This window comes from Perissodus microlepis, chromosome 2 (genome assembly GCF_051167445.1).
Source record: "Perissodus microlepis isolate ML-2025 ecotype Zambia chromosome 2, ASM5116744v1, whole genome shotgun sequence".
Lineage (NCBI taxonomy): Eukaryota > Metazoa > Chordata > Actinopteri > Cichliformes > Cichlidae > Perissodus > Perissodus microlepis.
In genome coordinates this window covers 32,241,953-32,252,709 of record NC_140462.1, presented here as the reverse complement: position 1 = coordinate 32,252,709, position 10,757 = coordinate 32,241,953, and the positions used below count along the sequence as shown (strand labels likewise).

General features: G+C 39.9%; 1 protein-coding gene across 1 annotated transcript; it reads left to right on the top strand.

Annotated features, from left to right (window-relative positions):
- The first annotated feature begins 2,383 nt into the window (after positions 1–2,383).
- Positions 2,384–10,693, top strand: spdl1 (spindle apparatus coiled-coil protein 1). The gene is made up of 13 exons (XM_084908192.1): positions 2,384–2,461; positions 3,221–3,379; positions 3,542–3,718; positions 4,311–4,505; positions 4,806–4,955; positions 5,345–5,443; positions 5,561–5,671; positions 5,759–5,899; positions 6,290–6,396; positions 7,893–8,013; positions 8,505–8,571; positions 8,663–8,909; positions 10,142–10,693. The coding sequence occupies exons 2-13, from the start codon at positions 3,221–3,223 to the stop codon at positions 10,287–10,289; spliced, it is 1,722 nt and encodes a 573-aa protein (XP_084764318.1). The 5' UTR covers positions 2,384–2,461; the 3' UTR covers positions 10,290–10,693.
- Positions 10,694–10,757: the final 64 nt, after the last annotated feature.

Here is a 10,757-nt window from a genome sequence, read left to right as displayed (position 1 = left end):
TTCCTTGCTGCTTTTTTTTGTTACCTTTTGGCCGTGAAATAATTGAACCCTTTAAAGCTAATTGTGTGTTTTTGTGAGTTTTTAAGACTTCTACATCATCAGTGTAACTTTTTTTTAACCTCATAAAATCATATAAAGTGCATGACACATTTTTAATGACTACATTGCAAAAATATGGCTTATGTAGCAAATGTGATACAAGTTAAAACTTATATGCAGATTAAAAGTTGATATATTTTTTCATATATTGTCTAAAGGTTCAGCAAACACTCCATTATCAAAACATTAAAGAGTGATTTTATAGTTCAGGTTTTAAAGGGTTAAGAACAATTAAGTATTATAGGCATTAATATATAAATTGGATCAAATGCAGGTAGACTCAGCCCATATTTGATTTGTTTTTGTTCTTCTTTAGCTGATCTCAGACCAGTACACATTCGGGGCTGCAGCCGAAAAAATAAAAACTAAAGCCGTCTTATGCAAATTTGGAGATTATTTAATGGAATAGCAGATTCTAATCAGACTCCCCTATGTCTTAACAAACGGACCTCCAGGGCAAAGTACACTGGATTTACAGAATTCCTGGACTTCCAGGAACAATTCTGAGATGTTCTCTGGGGTTTTCATATAATTCCAGAAACTTAAATAGGTAAAAAATAAATAAATGGTGTTTTAATTTCATGTGTAGAATGTGGTAAATATAAGATAAATGTAATAATGCTATGAAATAACATGCATGTCTTAGAAACCGAATATCTTAAATAGAAACTGCAGCTATAATCTGTACACCTCATAAAATGTTTGGTAAAGATCCAGAACGCACACTGAAGCTGAAGTTCAGAGGACAGAGCAGATCATCTACCAGTTGGAAGGTTGGTGGTTCAAGCCCTACTCCACCAGTTTGCCCTAAAACATTTTTGGGTGAGATACTGAATTGTTACTTTCAGCAGAGTACAAACGTGTGAAAGGCTTTCCCCCCCAAAACTTATATAAAGCTCTTTGAGTGCTTGAGTATAAAAAAGTGTAAAAGAACGGGTCCATTCGCCACTTTTCAGATTTTTCATAGAAAAAACATAATGATACAAAACTGAAATTGATTCTGTTTATATTTTTCAAAGACAATTTCTCTCTGAATCTTGTAATGACTACATTGAATGTTGTAAAAATGCATTTCCCAGCCGTCACAGAAGTGATTAAATTACTGCTGTTTTATTGGTAGATTTTTATGTCAATTTTTGTGTGTAGGTTCGTTTGTGGATGAAAACTCGGACTCTTTGTGGCACCCTGAGTATTTTGAGCAATAAGAACAAGTGTCAGATGTGTTCCTTATGTGTTCGTGCCCCCCCCCAATCATCTTTTTTTGCTATTTGTTGTGACAATAGTTTGCATCATAACACAGAGCGAAAAGCTCATTTGCTCCCACCTGATGTGATGTTAGGGCGATATTTAGTTTCTCCAGTAGGTGGCAGTGGCGGCTCAGCCAAACGGGTAACTGGCAAAAATAATCCCTCACAAAAGTAACGCAGGCCAGTTATTACAATGGAAGCCGTCAGTAACACTGAACTGTTTTGCTGTGTTTCAGCGCAATAAACCTTCATGTGCACCTGGATGAACCTTGTCTTCCTTCAGTGTGTAACAACTTTGTGGAGGAGAGGGTGCCATATGTTTGAGTCTGCATCCTCTACTAATCATTCTCCTTTAACCCACAATTAAAATCCGTTCCACTAGAGTCGCATATCCATTTGCACCCTTAATCTCTCTAACATGCTGCACAACCTTACCAGCTTGATTTCTCTTCCTAGCCAAAGTCCTTTTCACCTTGCTTAGATCCGGTCTCACATGCAGCTCACTGCAAGCCGTTTCCTATGTCTTTGCTGTACATCTAGCAGTTCTCTTTACTTTCTTTATCTTCATGACTATCTCTCTTTTTGCCCCCTTGCATACTTTCCAGTATTTCCACATTCCACATCCAGATCTCTGTCCAGAGTACACACCACACACCGCCTTGGCAGTTTCCCTCTGCACTGCAGCTGTACATTCCCAGCCATCTGGTATCTCTTCACTACCATCTAAAGCTGTTAAATTTGAGTACATATTTGACTATTTTTTTAAATTTAATTAAAATAAATTGAATTTATCAATGGATTCATACATTTAGGAATATTTATTTGTAACTACTGTTTTTACTGTCCATTAATTTATCACAACATTAATTCCTTTAATAATAAAAAAATAATGTGTAAATGAAGGTACTAATGAATATTTAATTGCGCTATTAATTATTTATCAATGAAATTGTTTATTTCGATGTGCGCAAGTGTCTCGGTCCTCCATACCTAGAGGGCGATATCTCAACAGCGCCAGGTTGACGAATCCCCAAAAAGTCTCGCCGAGTCAAGATGTCGCGATAACTGGTTGGAGTCGGATTCAAATTGTGGCGCTTTGACTGATCGCTAACAAGGTATATTTAATCCTTGTTTTTGTTATTGTTTATCTATCTTATAGGCACTTCGTCAGTAGAAGAACTGCCCACAGTAGAGTTGTTGCTGCTAATTAAAAGAAAATATCGTTAGTTCGGAGTTTGTCATATTGAAATCTTAACCCCCCCAGGCTTAGATTGTGTGGCTGAATACGAGCAAGAGCTAGCTGTCTTTACCTGACTTGTTGACATTTTTTGGCCGATACTGTATGCTTTTACTATCTGCTGTAGCGGTTGCTTATTGTCCTCCTGGACATTTACTGTCACTATTAATCTTATTAACAGCGGGACGTTAGCTTCAGATTAATTGGAAATAAGGAAATTAAGGCTGTATAGCACTGTCTTACAAAATAAACGAGAACACGGCATAGACGTTAGCATAAACGGTTGCATTTATTTAAGCCTTTTTTGATTACTTTTGTGTGTCACTTTTTAAATACATGCATTGTTTCTGAGTTGGACAGTGGAGTATAAAAAATCTCAAAGCTGCCTCTGTCTGCATCAGACTCTAAGTGACAGAGAAAATGAAAACGATAGATAAAATAAAAGTCACATGGTGATAGCAAATAATTCAGGAACTGGATATTGTTAAGACTGACACCAATATTTGCTGATTCAAAAGGCTGATACATCAAATTATATATATATATATATATATAATATAAGCTCAAGAGCTTTTTCGGTAAAGACTGGAGCACACAACAGACTTTAACACACATTTCTGTGTCCTTCTTTTTCCAGATGGCAGCAGAAGAGATCAAGGTACTGAGGATCCAGCTCAGAGAGAAGGAGGAGCAGGTTCATCAGGCTGCTCAAGCTGGCCTGGATCTCCTCAACCAGCAGGTGGAACTGCAGAACCGACTGGATGAACAAAGAGTAGAGATGACCAACGCCCTTGAGGTCCGCTCTTACACAAATAAAGAGAAAAAGCTCCAGTAAACTGCCATGAGCCCAATACAAAAGTCCTTGTTTTCCTAAGTTTCCCGCCTGTTGGTCATCCAAACTAACTTCATCATCGTTTCAGACTTCTCCACCTATCTTTGTCTGATGTGTGTGCCACAGGCTCTCGAGCAAGACAAGTACTCGTTGCAGAAGGAAGTGGAGCTGAAAACTCGGATGCTGGAATCACTGCAGTCGGACTTTGACTGTGTGAAGAATCAGCAGAAACGGCACCTTCAAGAACAACAAGAACATCTGGAGAGGGCTCATAGCATGGCACTCAGTGAGCTTCACAACAAGGTACAACAGCACGTGGTCTCATCTGGTATGAGGCCTGTACTAATGAGTGAAATTAGGGATAAGGAGCTATGCTAAATGTGTACTACGTGTATCTATGTGAGTTATGAGGTTAAATGCACTATGGTGTCTTACACCAGTAAAATGCCCCAATTCTTGAGTGGCTGTTAGAGCAGTAAAGTGAGATACTTGTCGAGGTATACCACGCTGTCACTGCCTTCATTCTTTTTGGGGCTGGAAACATGATTCAGAGAATCTGGTCCATATTGAAATGATGGAGTTACACAGTTGCTGCAGATTTGTTGGCTGTGCATACAGATGCAAATTTCCCACTCCACCACATCTGTATGAGTACAGTGACTGTCCTGTTGTAGAAAACAGTGCATTACACTGCTGGAAGCAGACATAGAGACACTGTGGTCATAAAGGGTCATGGTCAGCAACAATACTCATATATGCTGCAGGATTCAAACGATGCTCAGGTAGTGCTAATGGGCTCAGAGTATATCCCCCAAAGCCTGACTGGTACAGGACAGGATGGATCCACGCTGTCATGTTGTTTTCCAACCTGTGATTGTGGTTTTTGCTGTCTCAGATCCTGAGGTTGCAGTCTTCTCTGGAAGAGTCCCAGCTGAATGAAAAACAGCTGAAACATAAGCTGGAAATGCAGACCGAGACGCTGAATAACAAGACGGAGGAGCTCCGAGCTCTAAATGAGCACACACAGAGTTCCATGACGTCGGAAATGATAGAGGTGCAGATGAAGATCACAGAGCTGGAGAACGTTAAAGTGAGTGACTTACAAAGGAAGGTTCTACAGACGGCTCATTCTCACAGTGACAGTGTGATAATAGAGAGCATCCAGAGCTGAGCTGCTATGAGCTGTTCACAGAAAGGCTTGTGGATCTGACAAGCTGCTTAGTTTTTCCAGATGTTTTTGGTCCTTTGAGCACCACAAAGCATGTACCATCCATGTCAACTAACATGAGAAGTACTTAGATGAATAAAAATCATTAATGGCATGAGAAGAAGAGGTGTTCTGAAATGGGTGTTGAATCAGCATGTGGTGTAATCTGTTTCTGTCTGCCAGGTGGAGCTGGAGCAGGCACTGCAGGAATCACAGTACAAGGAGCAGCAGCTGGAACTGAGCAACAGCAGCCTGCAGCGGCAGCTGGAGCGAATCACCGAAGAAAAGGAGGAAAGGGAGAAAGAAGCGGTGTCCTGGTTCAATGCATTAGAGGTAAACATGTTACAGTCTGCTGTTCTCTGTGTTGTGCAGTCACACTAGGGGTGGAAATGCCTGGAAAGTTCTTAAATAAGCACTTTCACTAATCTCAAAATAGATTAACAATATAATAATCTCAAAATATTAATGGAGCGATTGAAATTAGGCAAGTAGGAGATGATATCGTGCATTTGATGTGCTCTGATGAAGCTCGTACTTGCTGCTTGGTTGGTTGTATCCGACTCTGCTGCAGTCACGTCCTGTGATAGTCTAATCAGGGCAAAGTTGATAATACAATCCAATTTTGAATTCTTAGAGAAGCGTGTTTAGTTTCACACAGTAAGCATTTTCACAGCGAAAGAGTTGTCGCTTCAGTCTTTGTCTTTCTCTCTCTGTAATGACAGAAATCTCGTGAGGCCAACAGGGATCTGCAGATCGAGTTGGATCAGGTTCTTCAGCAGGCCCAGGATCCAAACAGCAAAGGGAACTCGCTGTTTGCTGAGGTGTGTCACACTTTCCTTTGACAGCAGGTCTCTCTGTAAGTCCAGAGTTGTGCTCCTGAGAAATCGATCTTGAATCGAACCTGAAACCTCAGTAAATGGCTCCATGTTGTGTTGCAGCTGGAGGATAAGCGGGCTGAGATGGAGAGGCAGCTCATCAGTGTGAAGGTCCAGTATCAGTCGCTGCAGAAAATACACGCCTTTAGCAAACAGCAGATGCAGCGCTTGAAGGTAGCGTGCGATAGCTCATCTGGTCGGTCGCCGGTTTGTAACTGGTTGGTGGTTGGCTGACAGTATGGATGTGCGTGTTTGGTGCAGGTGCAGATAGCCACTCTGATGCAGCTGCATGGCTCCAGGGCTGACCCTGCTCAGCTGGAGAGACTGCAGTCCATGCTGTCGGAGAAAAATGGAGAGATCCAGAATCTGATGACTAAACTGCAGAGACTGGAGAAGGTGGAGGTGAGAACGTAACAGTCAGTGCAGTCAGTGTGCTCGTGCGAGAGTAACACCTGCCCTGTTCCACAGACAATTACACAAAATGCTTTTAAAGCAGATTTACTTCACGTTAGTCCTACTTACTGGAAGAAACTTTCCCAGCAGACGACTGAGAGGCGCTAGCATAGCATTTATAAATTAGAGCTGGATATTAACGAGTCCAAAATCTACAGAAAACTACAGGCTCAGATAGAGCTATGTTTCTAACAAATGGGATGTTTTCTGCTTTAACAGGAGCTCGGCTAAGCCGCTCACATAACATGAACTTGTGCTGTTTTACTTATGAGATAAAATGCTACACCCTGCTCTCCTAGATTCGGACACACAGTCACATGTCGTTTGTTCCGTGTGTAGATGTTGTTGAAGTCTCAGCCAGCTAATCCGGCTCCAGCCGATGATGGAGATGGCCAGGATGAAACATACTACACCGACCTGCTCAAAATGAAGCTCAGCAACACTGTGTGAGTTTGGCTGTTTTCTGGCCTTTTGCTTGACCATCTACAGGTTTCCTAGAAATATAATGATCTGAATAAAAGAATGAAATTGTCAGTTGGCCTTTCTTGCCATCAAAATGAGTCTGGATCCATATTTCGGGACAGATGCATCCATAAATGTCTGATTATTGGCTCATTAGAACAGCACAAAATCTTGGTTCACTTTCATGGTAAATGGACTGATTCTCATACAGTGATTATTCTGCTCTACTTGAACACTGAAAGTGCTTTAAAGAAAGGTCAGTGAAACAATGTTAAACAATTTATCTTTAATTTGAGATATTCAGGTTGATACAATGAGAAAGCGTGAAAAACATGTTGGAAATTGGTAGATGTAGCTTTAAAAAACAAAACAAAAAAGACAACAGGTTGGATCGATGGGAAAAATACATTACAGGTAAATTTATGTGAAGAAGCCAGTGCTTTGAGCCCCATTCATCTGGAGACAACTTGAAGTCATGCTCCGCCACCTTATAGACGGTACTTGGGGTGCTTAATGTAACAGTGTTGTTGGACTTGGATGAAAGTGGGAAAACGGCCACAGTAATTAGGTTCAGACATTAGAATAGAAGTAGAATCACTGTGTGGTTGAAGAAACCATTGCAGAACAAAAGAGGTTTTATCCATTTATAACAGATTTCTCTGTCTTTCGATCTTGAAAGAGACTGAACATACACACACCCACAATGGACAACTGTACCCTCAAACACACAATAATAACATGGACTGAACCACCACTCACAACCACTAGCACTTTATATAGATACTGTAGAAATTATCCACATATCTCACTTATCTTAACTGCACTACTGTATAGCTCTGTAAATAATCATTCTGTACACACGATAATTTTTAACCCTACAACTGTTTACAACTTGCATAGTTCCCATTTCTGTATAACTGTATATCTCAGATTTCTGTAAAGTTATTTATTTCATATTCTGTATAGTTTTTCATATTTATATCCTGTTCATATCCTGTACATAGCTTGTACTCACTACAGCCTGTACATACCTATAGTTATAGAATATTCACAACATACTTCACACCGTGTACATTATAACATACCATAATAGACCCATTTCTGTAATATACTTACATATCTATATTATTGCTAATATATATTGTAATATATCTATATCACTAAAGCACTTCTGGATGGATGCAAACTGCATTTCGTTGCCCTGTACCTGTGCACGTGCAATGACAATAAAGTTGAATTCTATTCTATTCTTTATGCAGGAAGTCTGGGTCAGGTGTTTGGTTTTCTTGGTTTCATGAATCAGTGTTTGTAATTCTAAAACACATATATTTGTCTGCACTGGGAAGATTTGATATTTTCAGGATAAAAAATAAACTGTTACTGTAACAAAGAAGGTTAGACTTCAGTTATTTCATCTACATATTTGACTTTGGCTTCAAATAGGTTCAATATGTCGTGTTTGTGTGTGTTTGTTTCTTAGTAAGGATGCAGAGCGTCTGAGAGATGAGCTTTCTCTTCAGAGGATGAAGTCTTTGTCAGAGAGTCAGAGAGCTCTGGAGCTGGAGAGGAAACTCTTCACATCTGAGCGGTTGCTCAAACAGGTAACAGGCTGCTCTGACTGCAGCACTTCCCTGTGTTAGTATCTCTTACAAGTGCCGTTTAAAACGTTTGCAGTCTTCTGTTCCATTATGGTCACTGATGACAGAATCCCTAATTCCACACTTATCTAGTTGTGCTGCCACCTTTGTGGCTCCAGATTGAAGCACAAGAGGTAGTGTTTTACCTCTAGGTAGTGTTTTCTGTGGAAATCTTAAGTAATTATAAAACTACATCTAAAAAAGTAACAATACTAAAATAGCTTCATAGTTTTACAGTAATCGTGTAGCTCTAGTTGGTATATGTACTTCTGTTTCTTCTACTGAGCTGTAAATTTGAGCCCCCATGATGGGATTTTTGTAAGGAAATGTTCTCCTTTGTTAATATTCAACATTTTCATTTTGAGGCTAAAATACAGAGAACAGGATGTGGACTATTGTATCTGCTGTGATCTTATATTGGCTATTTGATTGGATATTTCCATTTCCTGCTGCAGGCTCAGAGTGACAAGATCAAGTTACAGTTGCGAGTAGAGGAGCTCCAACACAAATATGAGCCAAAAGGTATGTAGCATAGCGCGCCCGCTCTGTACGCATGTACATGTACACATGCGCCGGGGTTGTTGCAGCTCTGTAACTGTGCTGTCACCTGCAGAGGCAAAGAAGAATCTCATCCAGAAGAGAAAGAAAGAGAAACTTCCTGTTGACATCACACCCTCCGTGGAGGAGGCACCTCTGGACCGGACCAAGGAGGCCGTTGCTGTGGTGACAGATACAGCTGACCCCGAGACTGACATGCGTCCTCCACTGAGCTCCTCAGCAGGTGTTTCAGAGGCTGAGCCACGGCCTGCAAAGTGTGTGAAGATCAGTGAAAACGAAGCTAGTGTAATTCCCAACCCCAGGTATGTACTAACAGCAGGGATCTGTACGACCAACTAAGTTCTTGGGATTTTAGCGTTGGCTTTAACCCTGACCTTGCAGAGACGCCAAGGTAGTTTACATGACTGTACATAAATTTCTGTCCACAAGTTGGAGCTAAGGCATAAATACAGGTGATTTTTCTGTTTAGGGGATTATTAGTAACATTTTATCTGTATTTGTTAAACTGGAAGGATTTCATGAGTTTTAATCTTTGGTTTTGAAAAGTTGAGGCATTGTTCTCTGTAATATCTATGCTCCTCGTGATGATGATGATGGGGGTCATTTTGATTGGCAGTTTGATTCTAGTCCACAGTGTGATCTTTGAGTGGAAAATTTAATGTTTCTTGGTTGTGTTTTGTTTTGTTTTTCCAGTAGAATTTGTAGTCATTGAATAAATCAATTGTTTTGTAGGTGTTATTGGAAACACTGATTGTTGGTATAGGAGAGAATGTTTGTCTCCACTGTTGCAATTTGGCCAATAAAAAAAGGCCTTCGATAGCAGAGCATGACTTTTGTCTTCCACCCTTCACCCCCGACCGCTCATGGCAGATGGCCCCACCCCCCGCGGTTCTGATGGAGGTTTCTTCCTGTTAAAAGGGAGTTTTTCCTTTCCACTGTCCCAAAGTGCTGCTCATAGGGGTTCATATGATTGTTGGGGTTCCTCTGTTTTCTCTGTTGTTTTTACCTTACAATCTAAAGCACTGTGAGGCAACTGTTGTGATTTGGTGCTATATAAATAAATGTTTAATGTTGGGAGGGAAGAATTTTGAGCTGTAGAAGCTCGGGCATCCTTAAAGAGTTACTGCGAAGTTGGTTTATTCTAATTTGTGACATAGTGGGTCTAGTAACTAATAATAAAGCATCAGGCCTTTATTCTTTTGCTGTGAATTGTGTTCCTTTAATTTTATGGTTTTGTCATATTGCTCAAAGAAAATTGCAAATATTTTAAGGTGTTTAGTGTTTTTCTGAATCAATGAAAGAATGAATGACTTGCCAAAACCATATTTGAAGCTGAGTGCTGAAGAGAAAGGTCCTGTTTACTTTGTCAAATGCTTTTTCTTCTAATGACACTAATAAGCTTGTTTAAAAATAAATAGTCTCAGCGCAACTTTAGTCCTGTTTTGGCACATAGTGTTGTTGACTAAGTACAGATGAAAACTGTAAGATCAGGAGCTGAATGAGCAGTAACTGAATTTTTTTTGGTTGTTCTCAGCTCTCCTTCAGCTGACTGTAAGGAGAAAGCGATGGAGGAGAACCAGCAGCAGAATAAACGAGAGGAGAGGAGAAAGAAACAGAAAGCAGTGGAGATGATCCATGTCGGTTCTAACAGCAGCATGGAGAACCAGTGCGCTCAGCAGTAGGACTCATCAGGCCTGGACTACACACTGTCACATGTGGACATGTATATGATGCTGCTGTCATGTCTAATAGTCTTTAAAATAAAACAACTTCTGTTCTTATAAATAACATATTTGTTCTACAATTGTACCCACACAATTAAATCTATTAAAATGTTTCCAACATCCTGTATATTCATTTTTTCAATTCTTTCTTGTTACATTCTGTGATATGCAACATATATCGTTAAAATACATCAAGTGCAGTAAGTATACATACGTTTCATATAAATATACTCTATAACTTTCTTATTTTCTCTAGCCCACATAATTAAACATTTCCATTACATAAAACATGTGAATTTTGATTTTATGTACTGTATAGCCTGTATAATAAATATGTATAAAATATGCCACCTCTGACAACAGCTGCTGTGTCCCGTTTATTTGAATATATAACACGCTTCACCAGCAGGGGGCAGCAGCGGGAGG